This window comes from Gadus morhua, chromosome 8 (genome assembly GCF_902167405.1).
Source record: "Gadus morhua chromosome 8, gadMor3.0, whole genome shotgun sequence".
NCBI lineage: Eukaryota > Metazoa > Chordata > Actinopteri > Gadiformes > Gadidae > Gadus > Gadus morhua.
In genome coordinates, this window is record NC_044055.1 from 13,961,362 (window position 1) to 13,976,959 (window position 15,598).

A 15,598-nucleotide genomic window follows, 5' to 3' on the forward strand; every position below is an offset into this window, starting at 1 on the left:
TCCTAAACGCATTTATAGAGGAAACAGAGTATTCCTCTATCTACTTAATGGGTGATTTGAATGCAGATATCAGTGATGAAAAGTCCTTGTTTGGTCGGCATTTGACTCAGTTTTGTCATGACAATAAGTTAATTTTAACAAGTAGTGTCCTGTTGCCAGCAACTACATTCACATATGTCAGTGAGGCCTGGAATACGACATCATGGCTGGACCACATTATTTGTACAGCTGACGCTCATGACTGTGTAGAGCAAGTTGAGATCCTATATGGGCTAGCAGCATCAGACCACATGCCGGTCTCCATCATGCTTAAAGTGGAGAACCTACCGGACTTGGTCACTAATGAAAACTACAGGCATGGTGTTAAACTCCAGTGGGCTAGGCTCTCAGAGGATGACCTGAGGTTCTATCACGATAACACAGAGAAGAATCTAGGGAAAATTAAACTCCCTTATGAAGCCATTCTGTGTAATAATATTAATTGTGATAATTCTATTCATAAATATGAACTGTGCATAATGTATAATTTAATTGTAAATGGTCTTAACCAGTCTAGTAATGTTTTCTCTAAGAAAAGGTGTAATCACAAACTCCGGCCAGGCTGGAATGAGCATATTGATGAAGTCCACCAACAGGCCAGGGAAACCATTAAAGTATGGATCAATGCTGGCAAACCAAGGAGTGGTCCAGAATGTGATGCAAAAAAGCATGCTGTAGCTCACTTTAAAAGGGCAGTGCGTTTCATTAAGAGGAACGAGCAGACCTTGAGGGCAAACTCAATGGCTAGAAAGTTGCAGCAAAAAGATGTTTTAGATTTCTGGAAAGAAGTAAAGATTATAAATAATAATAAGGTACCGTTGCCCTCTAATATAGATGGGGTCACAGGGAGTCCAAATATTGCTGATCTATGGAAGAGACATTATGAAGACCTTTTTAACTGTTAAAAGTGATGTTTTTAATGTTGGTGCTGTTTCACATGATAATGTTGTCATTAGGCCTGATGAAATTAGAAATGCTATTGAGAAGTTGTCTCTAAATAAGTCAACTGGCCTTGATCAGATAACGGCTGAACACTTGAGGTACTCTAGTTATAGAGCATCAGTATTACTTGCCCTGTGCCTGTCAGGAATGCTAATGCATGGAATTCTGCCTGACCATATGCTGTCAGTACTACTAGTACCTGTAGTCAAAGAAAAAACAGGGAAGCTCTCGAGTATTGACAACTATAGGCCAATAGCCTTGGCTAGTGTGGTGTCAAAGGTGTTAGAGAGAATAATACTTGATAGATTACAAGAGTATATTGTCACAGCTGATGAACAATTTGGTTTTAAAAGCAAACATGGTACGGACATGTGTGTCTATGCCTTAAAAGAGGCAGTACATAAGTACAGTAATCATAATTCCACCATGTTCACATGCTTCCTAGATGCTTCAAAAGCTTTTGACCGTCTAAACCATGGTAAACTATTTGCTAAACTAAGAGAAAGAGGTGTTCCTTAATACTTGGTACGTGTATTGCATTTTTGGTACTCCAATCAAACCATGCAAGTCAGATGGGGAGATTCTATATCAGAGCCCTTTTCAGTGACAAACGGGGTCAAACAGGGAGGGATTTTATCCCCAGTACTTTTTAATCTGTATATGGACGGACTCTCTAAAAGACTCACAATGTGCAGGACTGGATGCATGGTGGGAGAAAGGCTACTTAATCATTTAATGTATGCTGATGACCTGGTCATTATGACCCCCAGTTCAGCTGGCCTGCAGCAGTTGCTCAGAGTGTGTTCTGACTATGGACAGCTCTTTGATATCAAGTTTAATCCCAAAAAGAGTGTAGTCATGATCATGAAAACTAAGGAAGATAGGGATGCAACATTCCCTTCTTTTCTTTTGGCTGACAAGGTGCTCAATGTTGTGGATAAGGTCAGATATCTGGGTCACATCATTAGGGACGACCTCAGTGACGATGATGATGTTCAGAGACAATACTGTAAATTATATGCACAAGCTAACATGTTGTCACGAAAATTTCATATGTGTACTGATGATGTTAAGATTGCCCTTTTTAAAGCTTATTGTACTCCACTATATACTGCCCACTTGTGGTGCAGATACAGTAAAAGTAAATATAACAAATTGAGAGTGGCGTATAATGATGCTCTAAGAATTCTGCTGAGGCTACCAAGGTGCACAAGTGCCAGTCAACTGTTTGTAAACAGTGGTGTTCCCACTTTAAATGCATTGCTCAGGAATCTGATGTACAGTTTTATGATGAGATTGATGGACTCCAAAAATGAAATTATAATGACTTTAACCATGCCGAAGTTAAGCAGCATCAGATACACTTCCAGTCTCTGGAAGCATTGGAGAGAGTGTCTGTATGTTTTTTAGTTGTGTTTCTTATTTGTCTGTTGTTGTTTTGTCTGTTGTACTGTCGTGTATATGGACCTATATGAGTCTGAAATAAAGATAAATAATATGGGCTAACTTGCCAGTCCCACCTGTGAAATCCCCCCCAGATTAAGGTGACCAGACGTCCCCGATTTCCGGGGACAGTCCCCGTTTTCGGTGATCTGTCCCCGGTCAAAGCTGTCCCCGGAAATGTCCCCGATTTTGACAGTGAATGGGGGAAAAATGCGCGCAGACTCAAACACCAGTTATTACGGTAGTAATTTAACGCAGCACCAGAGAAGACGTCGTATGACGTACAGACGTTATCAGGACGTACGACCAGACGCAGCAGCGTCAACAACAACAATCTAGAGGCGGCAAAAAGGAAAAAGAGAAGATCAGCGGTCTCATAAATGGTATGTTGTGTATGAACTTATTTATTTTGTGTGAATTGGCAGTAGACTTGGCTGTGTGTGTGTGTGTGTGTGTGTGTGTGTGTGTGTGTGTGTGTGTGTGTGTGTGTGTGTGTGTGTGTGTGTGTGTGTGTGTGTGTGTGTGTGTGTGTGTGTGAAGTGGTAACGTTAAAATAAGTATGATTGTTTATCTGAACTGAAGACCTAACGTAACGTTATAAAAGTCAGTGAACGTTAAAATCATGACAATGTTTTCATATCGGTCATTAGTGAAGCTGTAATGTTAACGTTAGCATGAGATTACCAGGTGATGACATTGTATGTGGCTCTGTTTTGGAAGAGGGGGAGGTGGAAGACTGCTTTGGTAGCATATGATTTTCCTGTAGGCATAGGGACCTGAGACTGTTAAAATAATAATAATGATGACATTATTTATTAATAATAAATTAATTAATAATCAGTCAATGGTTGATAGTTGTGTGTGTTAGGCTGCTGTTTTTTTTGTCGGGCTGTGTGGGTAACCAATGACTGTAGTAGTTATAAATGCAGACCATTTGATTAGCTGATGCCCTGAGTCACTGTTTTATGTCAATGTTTTTAGTAAAGGTATAATAAATAAATAAGTAATCAACAGAGTGAAGGAGAGAAGATGAAAAGAGCAGGAGAATAGTATGGAAAGGCAGAAATATAGAACTAAACAACAGAGGGAAGCTAAGGAGAGAAGAAAGAAGGGTGAAGAAAAGAAAAGCATTGAAGGAGAAGAGAACAGACGAGAGTCTTACATCTTTTTATATGTTTTGACTTGGTAATTATTACTAATTACATCTTGATGATATTTACTAGCTACTGGTCTGGCAGCTGTCTTTGCACATGACACTTAACTTTGGAAGAGAGATTTTTTTCTCATGTATTATTCTATATTTGTGTTTTTGACACTGCTGTGCACTACTGATACATGATATTTGTGGGTGCTGATATTTTGATTTATTAACCTTTTGCAGGGGCGCCACCAGGGATGTTGGGCCCCATTAAAAGATATCACACTGGGTCCCACCATCACACACACACAGGCAACGCCAACCATGTGCAGTTTCTGTAACCACACCTCTACCTGTGAAGGCTTCAATTATCTTATTGTCCGATACTAACTTTACAATATGACATTGAGTTGTGATAATATAACACTGTGAAGACATGAAGGAAACATTCTGCATACTGATAGTGTTTGTTTAATTATAAATTTGATTTTCCATTAAAATCCATTAATGATGTTTTTTTATTAACATAACTAATGTTCTAATATTTTTTCAGGGCCCCTGTCAGTCACTGGCCCACAGAATTGTCCTAACTTTTCGCCCACTAATGGCGCCTCTGACCTTTTGTGTAATAAAAGCTGGTTAAAATACATGAAAAAGTACTTGTCCCCATTTTTTATTTCATAATGATAATATGTAAGGATTTTTCACCGCCGCATTGAAAATGTCCCCGATTTTCAGTTCAGAAATCTGGTCACCTTACCCCAGATATCCCTAATTAAATCTTTCCCCCCGACGTTGTAAACAGATTTCCGATTAGTTATCCCACGTTTTGATGGTAGCCTATTAGCTCCAGTAACAACATCTTTGCCTATCGTTTATTTCTAAGCTTTATTTTACCCAGTGTGCGAAATACCCGTCAATATTCACTGCGGTCAAGCCAGCCGTCACATCGAGAACGGCAGTCAAGCCAGGCCCCCAGGATAGGCACATACTTCCGCAATCCACCAGTGCTCAGAGGCCAAGCCTGGTATTGCAGCTGTTTAAGCTGGCTGTGGACGGGGGTCCGTCATTTCAGGCGGCCCAGAAGTAGATATCGCCGTCCACTCCAATACAAGTGGGGAACAGGATTGTGTCTCCGCAAAAAATGTCTGGATATCAACCAAAGGCTCATAATTACCTTCATGCCATGTCCTAAAAAAATGTAAGTTTTTTCTTTTCAAAACGCCACCTCAAGCGTTTTATTAGCCGTTATCTCGCTGGTGTGCAGCTGAAAGGAGACCTAGTGAAACAAATGGCATCCGAGAGGGCCTAGTTCAGTGCTCCGTTAACGTGTCCGATTTTTGGACTGGTTCATCTGCTGCTCAATAACTCTCACGGTCCTCTGCTTGCGATCATTGTGATTCATCATGTATTGATCCATTTATTCAAAAGATCCAAAGACAAAGAAGCGGTGCATTACGGTATCAGTTCTATATTTCTGCATCCGGTACGTCACGGACTAGCCCACGTGTCTTGGCCGCATAACGCGGAAGCCAATCGCTCCTGTATGTTACCATGCGCCACTGAGCAGTTTGTATAGGAATGAATGGGCGGCCATTTTCCAGTCCGTGGTCCATCCTTTATTATGTCCATGAGTCAAGCCAGCCGACCCAGTTTTTTGCTGAACCTGTTTTACTATCCGTTACGGTAAGCGTCTCAGAACTAGTTTCAAATTAAAAGCATTCGTCGGGTACATACCAAAAGACAGTCAATAAAGGCAAATAGCCTACTATCAAAGGAAATGTACGGACGTTGTGATATAGGCCTATACTTACTAACTCAAAATAAAAGCCCAACAAATTGACAAATGTAAGCTTATGCCAATATTTTTTTATTGGAGATTTGGTTTCAATTTAAAAGGTAACGCCCTGTTATCACAGACTCATTCAACTTCAGGGTCATAGGTGACGACCCCATAGGGTCACCCAAGAAGTTGCAGGACATTCTGATGTGTTGTTTCAAATTAAAAGCCCACTAGAAATTGAAATATTAGATATGATTTTGATAGATTTAGAAAGATCCTGCAGCGTCATTCTTCAGATTTAACCAAAAACCTGAAGCTATTCAAAAATCTGAAGTGGACACCTATTTGGATGCCCCAACCACAGATGGGTTTGATGAATACATGCAGTTTTCAAAGCTCAGAAGGCTGTTCATAAAACACAACACTGCTCTGCCCTCAAGCGCTCCAGTAGAGAGGCTCTTCAGCATCGGTGGTCTAATATTCAGGTAAGAATAAACGGATTATATTACATAATTATTATCCTTTGGTAATAAGTACAGTAAATACCCAGCCTCAAATTATAATTCTGCCGTGGTGATGTTTAATTCTAATTAAACATCACCACGGCAGGTGTGCTCTCCCTCTCACTCTCGCACGTACACAATCACTCCAATTTATCCAACTCCAATGCTAGGCTGCTTCCCTAAGACCACAACTAACCAAAAGGCCTTCATAACCATGCAGTATGCCAAGCCGGAAAGGACACAAGCACAGTCGCACACACTCATCTTATAGAAAACAATCCGTTTTATCATCAGCATTCAGTCACTGCAAAGATTAAAAGAATAGCCTCTTACCATAAGTTAGAATGGACCCAAAGTGTGTGAGTGATACACTGTTGTTTAGCATTCGCTTGCTATCGGTTTTTTGTATGACTTCACAACATTACGTCTTTCTTCTGTTTGGCGCACATGCCTAATTTGCATACTCGCAGGACTTGCTTGTTCCGCAAGGCAAATAAGTAGGCTAAGAGATAATCACCGAGCGGCTGGGCAATAAACATTTTGATATGCCCGGCTCGTGGAAGGCTTTCGTCTCGGGCGGGGTATCAAAATAAAATAATCCTCAATTTTGTTCCTTAATTTCGTTCCTACCGCCGCCTGGATTTTGAGCACAATGTCCATGCAACAGATGTCCGATGAGAGATTCTGGCATCCAGGAACAGTGATGATGGTGAAAGCAGTTGAATCAGTCCAGTTGAAACAGTCGTCCCACAAAAAAAAAACAGCCAGGATAATCCGTCTATTAACTCGGAAAGCACCTGTCCAGAGCTCCCCAGACTTCTCCCGAACCACTAGGCCTAGTAGTTTTCTCTCTCTAACAAGTGTCTTTAATAAATACAGTTTATTTTATTAGGTATCTTATTTTTATCATTTAGGTATCTATATCATTTCCTTCATCAATAAACTACTATCGCAGTTGCGTGTGTGTCCCGTAACTTTCTCTGTGCTGCCGTGTCATCGGCTGTCTGCCGTCATGCGCCCGCGATGCGTTCTGGAAGCATCGTAAACTAGGCCTCCAGTACTTAAGAGACTACAGAATAACCTGGGTTACACTAACAAAATTAAATACCATCGACATGTCAATTTAATTGATTGTAGTACTTGTTATTTTTGTTTTATTTTTGTTCAAAATCAAGTCAACATGAACATGCCTGGGTACCGATCATGGATTACTGTTCTTTGGTGTGGGATGGGAAACACACCCCTGTCATCATGAATTCAGCAGAGGTTTACCCGGGAAGGTTGTTCAGCATGATTTTACTGTGTTACTAATGTCTTGCATTTGGGCATGGGCGATGTGAGATGTGACACTAACATCCTAGAGAGTGTGTGTGTGTGTGTGTGTGTGTGTGTGTGTGTGTGTGTGTGTGTGTGTGTGTGTGTGTGTGTGTGTGTGTGTGTGTGTGTGTGTGTGTGTGTGTGTGTGTGTGTGTGTGTGTGAGAGAGAAGGTGTCAATGAAAGATTGAACGAGTGAGCACGTGCACAAGATGCCAGTCAGCAAGTGGGTGGGTGGATATAAAAATGTGAGTCAGAGAAACATTGACAGTGACATATAGCAAAGACATGTATGGTGTACATCTAATAGCATATGTCTAACAGGTGCAACAATGCAAAGGGTGGTCCACATGCAGATTACAGATTGCAAACCAAGACTTTGTCATCAAGGACACGACTGCACTCTTTCTGGCTGCTGCAATGGAGCACCTTGGGTTGCAGGATGCAACAGGTAGTTTTGGGACCTCGACAAACACAAACATAACTAATAATAAGGTTGAAGAAGGATAGAGTGGCTATATGACTAGACTATAGATCATATGACAGTTGTAATACAAATGAAGGCAATAAGTAATTGCATGGGAAATAGTGCTTGTCTCATCATGAGGCTGAGCAGCCTCACAGAACTAAAAGTCTCCAAATACCTCAATCATTATCCTCAGAATGTCTTGCCCGTGTTGTTTTTGAATCCAGGGAGATTCTGCATGATGTAATTAAGATCAAATATTGTACTACTATGTTCAACAACCGAATCAATAAGCTCAGTGCTAAATTCTGTGCCAGCTGTGGCAATAGTGTACCAATGTTTGTTTTCTCTGAACAGACTTTCCCTGTATTTCTGTAAAAGATCTCTAATTCGCTCTTGGTCCTCTGAGGTAACTTTTCTATATTTATCTGGGAAAGAAATCTCTTGAAATACTTCATAGTTGGGTACTGACATTGCACAACCTTTAGAGGTACACTTACCAACAGAGTGACAGTATGAACAACAACACGTTCTACATTTTTTGTGTCATCTTCAAAGTGGGAGCAGAGGGCATGTCGAAAGCAGCCATTTTAACTTTAGTCAATGACCTACCGGACAGCCTCTTCAATTTCTGGGGGCTGTCTGGTGGCATAGACAACAGCATGTGCCTCTGTTCAATCTCTGCCAGCCCTGCCAACCTTCTGGAGCATGGCCTCCACATCGTCAGGTACCCCATAAATGACAACATTTGATGCTTTAGGAAAGTTCACACCCAATCCAATCCACTGCCCTCTCCCGAGAAGAACGACAGCACTCTGCTTTTGTTCACAGGGAGTGTATTGCTGTGAAACATACGTATTATTAGATTTTCTCCAGCTACCCAGGCATCATCTCCAAGTTCGGCCCTGAGATGGCAAAACGCTCGCCCAACTACTTTCAGCGACCGGCAATATATGATAAGCGGCGACATGTCCAGGCCCTTCTCCTTGACTTCCCTAACTATCCAGTCCAGACAGTCCAGGGAATCAGTGGGGACTTGTCTCAGTCCAAGCCTGATGTTGGTCCGGTTGGGGATCACAGTGATGATAGTCGCAGATTCCAGATGCATCTGTCTCTTCACCATGGCTCTTGACTGTAAATCAGCCGATGCAGGGTGCCCCGCGGAGGTGGTGCCCCGCGGGGGTGGTGCCCCGCGGCGGCGGTGCCCGTGGCGGCATAGCGGTTCCTGGCCGAGCTCACCAGGGAGGCAAACAAGAACGTTCATGAAATAACGTGCATGTTATTTCTAAAGCGTAAGCATACACAACTTTAAAAAAAAAAACATACTCGCGTGACACGTCATGTTAATAATAACTAAAAAAACTAGACACTTAACAGTGTGTCAGAAGAGTGCAATGCTTCTAAAGTTTTAATCAAACGTGCAGACAAAATTCAACTTCATAAAGTAAAGTTCATTCATGGTGCGTGCTGCTTAAATGTAATGCATGACAGCGTGCAGGGTCAAGAAAATGTATCTTCCAATCATATAAATATAAGTTTCGTGAGCCACCTGCTTTTGTGGTCTGGATCATGTTCAGTTTTGGTGTTGGTCTTCCATTCTCTTTTATCTTCAGCTGATGTGTCCTCGGATATTTTTGTTCTCGTAGATATTGAATTATATTCTCCATGTTGATATCGTTAGTAGTCAAGTGCTTTATTAGCCGCGCAAGGCGGCAACTGACTAGAAGGCTTATTTGCGTAGAGCGTTAATAAAAAATAAATGCTGATTTGTGATTGGTTGCAAGTAGGGGTGTGACGATATTTCGTGCCACGAAATATTGCGATATTAAAACATTTATAACAAGATGATTAGTCTATACCATGTTACTTTAACACATCTTGTTTACAATTTCATAAGAAATGGAAATATAGGGCAAATGGCATAGTTTTGCATATTATGTGTCTTTAAAATAAACAACAAAAGTTTGGTTCAAAATATCGTTATAATATCAAATCGTGATTCCAATATGTATCATATCGAATTGTAGGGGTGTGCATTGGCACTGCTCTCACGATTCAATTACGATTCACCAGGTTACGATTCGATTCAATTCGATTCTACGATGCATTGCGATGCATCAAAATTCTACTGCACACAATAAGGCACATTTTTTACCTTCCACTCCCAAAACTACTGCAATTCAATGCCAGGCTTTGTCCTTTCTGACATTGTCCTTATAAAAAGGATGATATTTTTCATAAATTATTTTATGTTGCTCCACTTTGACAATCAGTCTCTCGTCGTCCATGTTGCCGACCCTCTGAGACCCTTTGATTGATTGACTGCTGACCTGGTGCCACCCATAGACATCTTATAGATAGACGGAGCATTGGCTGCTGGGACGCGAGAAATACGGCCGCCATCTTGGAGTGGTCAACCGGGAGCAGCAACCATAGACGGCAACAGCAGCAGAAACAAGATGCCGGGCTGTTGTACAGCATATTCATGCTCAAATCGATGGACCATCCTTAATAGGAATCGGGGGATTACTTTTCACAAGTAAGATTTAACATTACCGTACTATTGGTTTTATTTTGTGAAAGGAATATTACCAGCATTTTTGTCTTCGATAGTACTACTGAAATCGTAGCCAGCTAGGCTAATAAACAAGAGTATGACCATAATATGATTGCTTGTCAATGAAATGAAAAAATACTTGAATAAATAAATGATGAAGATAAAGATTGTAAAAGACAATAGGGATAAAAGTTAGTTATAAAAAAAACAGTCCAGAGGGGGCTAATATATGTTAACTAGCTAGGCAATCAGATGGACAGTGGCTATACACAGTATAGCTAGTCTAGCTTTCCAACCCATTTTTGTGTAGCCGAAAAATGTAGTGATAAACAAGAAAGGCCCTGCCACACCTGACACCTGGAATGGGGTAATCTTGGGATTACTGTTGAACTAGGCTATGTGTTCACCGGCTATGAACTGATACTTGATAAATCATATTCCATAAGCACTGACCTAGATTACATCTGACACTTTTGAAGGTTTCCAAAAGATAAAGATCTGAGGACGAAGTGGGAAGTGGCTTTGAGGAGAGAAGGATTCACTGCAAGTGATTATTCAGTTGTCTGCAGTCAACATTTTAAGCAGGCGTACTTTGACAGGACGGGTCAGATTGTTAGACTACTTGATGGTGTTATTCCATCCCTCTTCAGCTTCCCGGTTCACCTCCAAAAAGTAGGTGTATCATCATAAGGCTAGCATTCACAAATGTAAATATTCTATTGTCAAACAAACTTATCCTTTTATATATTGTATTATGCATAATGTTTCTTAATTTCAGTTGGTAAAGGGCAGGGCTACGTCTACCTCCAGAAGAGCTGACGAAAGCCTGTCCGTGGCCTCTGAGGATTCCCCAGAATTGACAACCTCACACCCACAACCTCAGCCTAATGATGTGAGTATTTCTACTTTAAACATCATATCATAATGTTCCTGGACATATTCAAATCTCACGTTTTGCTGCCACTCATTAAACACTCACAAATAACTGGCTTTGATAGCTGATGACTATAAGAAAGAATGTGGATGTGGGACGTAAACTAGTGGTGTCAAAGTGATGTTTGTGAAGTGAAACATTACTCAAACCATGTTCATCCTTTTCTTTCTTTCTATTAGGACCATGTCTAGTGAAACATTACTCAAACCATGTTCGTCCTTCTTTCTACTAGGATCATGGATATGCCTTGCCTACTTCTCCTACCGCTGTTAAGGCTAAAATCAATCAACATTTGGCAAGATTGGAAAGTCTGGAGCGAGAAAAGAAGAATACCATGTCCAGAGAAAAGAGGGCAAAGACCACAGTCAAGGCTCTTTTGGGGGATTTGAGGGAAAAAAACCTCATTAATGAAGAGCTCAGTGAGAAGCTTGCGTTCTACTCAGGTAAGACAAAATTAGCACTTGGAAATTCATGTACATGTTATTGTTACTCTCTTTATTAAACTCCTTGGTTATTATCTGAAGGGGACTAATTAATCTTTGCTCATAACATTTCAGATCTTAAGATGGACTTTGTGGCAAAGAAGGGCCATGAGTACATGCAGAACTGCAGAGAGTTTGCACTCATGCTCCATCTTCATGGTCCAAAGGCATACAAATACCTCAGAGAGACTCGACATTTTCCCCTCCCACATCCACAAACATTACAAAGGTAGGTAGGCTTAATGTTGTCCGATTTGAATTTTTGGAAAATACTGATGTCAACATGTTATAGCTTCTTCTCAATATTTTTACAGGTGGCTGCGTTCGGTGGATGCCAAGCCTGGCCTGAACAAGATGATGCTGGATATGCTGGAGAGAAGATGCCAGGGAGACCTGACTAAATATGGATGTGTTTCACTCATGTTGGATGCCATGTCCATCAAAAAACATGTGCAATATAATCCACATACTGAGTCAATGTCTGGTTTTGTTGACATGGGTGATGGAAACAATGAGAATGATGTTGCTTCGGAGGCTCTTGTGTTCATGGTTGTTGGCCTACAAGGACATTGGAAGGCTCCCATTGCATACTTTCTGACCAGGTCTCTCCCTCCAGAACCACAGGGGGTCCTTCTTAGTCAGGCTTTGGAGGAGCTGCATGCACGGGGCATTCGGGTGGTATGTCTAACAATGGATGGGCATGCCTCCAATGTCAGCATGTGCAACCAACTTGGGTGTGAGCTGAAGGGGGACCCACGAGACCCGCTTCAAACCAGTTTCCCACATCCGGTGACTGGCGAGAAAGTATTTGTAATGATGGATGCTTGCCACATGCTCAAGTTGGCACGTAATATGTTGCAGGTAAATGATGATCGTTGTAGACCTTTTTGTGCAATTTCTGCCTCTGCTGCTAAAAGTTATCTAAATATTGTGTTCTGTCCATTTGCACATTTATGGCTGGACGTGATGATCATAATCTTGCTGTACTTGTTTTGAGCAGTGACTGATTCTTACTCTGCAGGCATACAGTCCAATTGCGACGACCACCGGACCGATCCATTGGAGGTACATCAATCGTCTCCATGATCTGCAAAAAGGATGGACTGCATTCTGCCAATAAAATTACAGACAAGCATGTCTACTTTGAGAACCACAAGATGAGGGTGACCCTGGCTGAACAGACACTGAGTCGCTCCGTGTCAGTGGCTCTCCGCACAATGAGGGATCTTTGCTACTCTCAGTTCAAGGACTGTGAGGCAACGGCAGAATTCATTGAGGTAATACAATTAGTGATTTAAAGAACCCAGTACCTGTTTCTTCTTTTTAAACTAGTGCATGCCCGTCCATCCATCGAAGTGGTAAAGCTCTGAAATTTGCTGTAGTACAAAGCAGACTTATGGAAAGAAGGAAGTCAAGCAAATACTAATACTTGCATTTTTACTTGCATGTTGAGCATACAGTTTAGAAATATGTACCTAATACCTTATGATTTACATGCCGCTATGTCTTTATAGATTATTGACAGGCTGTTTGATACAATGAATGGACGCAATCCTCGTGCCAAAGGATACAAAGCTCGCTTGGTTGCTTTTAATTGGACGGAGAGGAAAGCATTTTTCTCAAAAGCTAGGGAGTACTTGCTCACTTTGGTGACCAAAGATGTAACCCCCCTTCACCGGTCTAAGAGGTCAATTCAAATAGTGTTTGTTAAGTTCATGCCATGAGTTATCCGATACTCTTATTTCCTTATGCATCGTGTTCCTAAGATGCTCCATTGTTCCCTTATGCATCGTGTTCCTAAGATGCTCCGTTGTTCCCTTATGTTAGTTCTGTTCTGATCATTTTCCTGTATATTTATCTATATTATTTACTGTAAATAAACATTCCATCAGCAGATTTGTATTATGATGCATTCTCATTTTAGGCAAAGTATGAGACAAAACAGTATAATTGTAACCATGAATAAGTCATTCAATTAACAATATTTAAATACTAACATTGTTGGGTAAGAATTTGGTTTTATTCTGAATCCAGTGAAACAGATTGGTTTTAGCTGATATAAAAACTTTCAGGTGTTTTATGTTTAAATATTTGGCAGACGCTTTTTTCTAAAGCGACATACATATAAAACAATCACTGTAAACATAATCATTTAAGGAAAGAAGTAAACACAAAATATCAATACAAAGTGTCAAGACAGAATAAACTGCTGCTGCAGCCACAGTCATTTTAAGGAAAGAAGTAAACACAAAATATCAATACAAAGTGTCAAGACAGAATAAACTGCTGCTGCAGCCACAGTCAGAGATTCAGTCTATAAGGTCCCTAAGATATATACATATCTAATGTATTAATACATTGCTTATGCAGGATATATATGTCATTGTTTCTTCAACTTAAAAAATTCCCAGTTTTGATCTCGGATGTCTGGTCACTTAAAGCATATCAGAATATTATTAGTGTTAAGCCAACTATGAATAATAAAACACGCCAAACCATGTGGCCTTTATCATAGCTACACGTATGACAAAAAAACGCATGAAAATCAGTGGTATTCAGTGAGGTATGATTAATTAAATGCGCTGACAGTTCATTGCTCCAGCCAAACGGATTGCACTGAGTGGAGCGGATGACCACTCCAAGATGGCGGCCCCGCGTCTCGTCAGCGCCAGTAGGCGGTAGCATTCGATGCTCCGTCTATCTGTAAGATGTCTATGGTGCCACCGGTCATGACGTACTAATGTTGATGTGAAGTTGTGATAGGCTACATGAGTATTGTGTTTTATTTCGAAAATTGACCGGATGCTCTATGGCTTTTACTTTTTCACTTCCTGCCCGGCTCGATCTGCTCTGTGGAAATTGACGTGGTTCAGCAACGGCTCGCGTCAAAAATAGAAGCGCTACGGAATGGTAGCGCTGTGACTCGGCACCCGCTTCTGGGACGCTGCTGAGACCCTCCGCAGCGGGCCTGGTGGAAATGGTTTCATTGAGTGGCAGCGATCAGCAACGGTGACCGCGGCGCATACGTCCCCGGTGGAAATCAGGCTAGTGTTGTTGTTGTTGCTAGCTAGCGCCGCCGCTTAACATGTACTTCCAACTCTATTGTCCACTCGAGGCCCGAAAATAAACAGCGACATAATCGATTACGGCACGTTGCCGCATCGATACTGTATCGTGCATGCCCCGCATTGCGATGCATCGCCGAATCGAGTATTGTTGACACCACTATCGAATTGTGAGCTGAGTGCATCGTCACACCCCTAGTTATGAGTATATGTGGCTGACCGCTCTTCCTATGTTTAACATGGTATGGATGATTTACCTCACAACAGTGAAACTGAATTATGATTGGTTCTTTTTTATTCTCAAAGGCAGCAAAAGTGAGTTTTAGCCCTTTTTGTCCCCTTCTGTGTCTTGCCCCGGACGTAACGTACTCAGAGTAATGACGGTCAACCTCCTGCCTTGCAAAGGCACTTTTTCAGGTGTCCTGTGGCGGTGGAGCCCCGCGGCGGCGGTGGAGCCCCGCGGCGGAGGTGGTGCCCCGCGGCGGAGGTGGAGCCCCGCGGCGGCGGTGGAGCCCCGCGGCGGTGGTGCTCCATCGCCGTTGCCGGGGCTCCAGCGGGAGACGATCCCGGGCAACAATCGCGGGCAATAATCCCTTTCTCCTCCATGTCGCAGTTCAATCCGGACTCAGGGAGTCAAAGCCAAGGTTCCTTTCCCCCCCAATTCCTTCTCAACCATGGCCGAGATAACCCCCACTACGAGTCTCGTTGTGGAAGTACTGGGAGTCAACAAACGGCAACAATCCCTTTCTCCTCCATGACGCCGCTCAGTCTGTACTTCAGATTGACGTGGAAGTGGAAGAACTATATGTCGGAGAACCCGACACAGTCTTTTGGCCGTGATAATATATATGATATTATATAGATATCTATATATTTTATTATATTATTTTGATATAGAGCTCCAGGACTCCCGCCGGAGCACCCGGAGTGT

The 15,598-nt window shown here is 41.8% G+C and overlaps 1 protein-coding gene across 1 annotated transcript in view; it reads right to left on the reverse strand.

Annotated features, from left to right (window-relative positions):
* Window positions 1–6,946, reverse strand: part of LOC115548530 (solute carrier family 22 member 13-like) — a 43,285-nt gene extending 36,339 nt beyond the window's left edge. The window contains exon 1 of the mRNA XM_030363251.1: window positions 6,182–6,946. Within this exon, the coding sequence (XP_030219111.1) occupies window positions 6,182–6,233 (52 nt within the window). The 5' untranslated portion in view covers window positions 6,234–6,946. The remainder of the gene's footprint in view (window positions 1–6,181) is intronic.
* Between the last annotated feature and the right edge of the window lie 8,652 nt (window positions 6,947–15,598).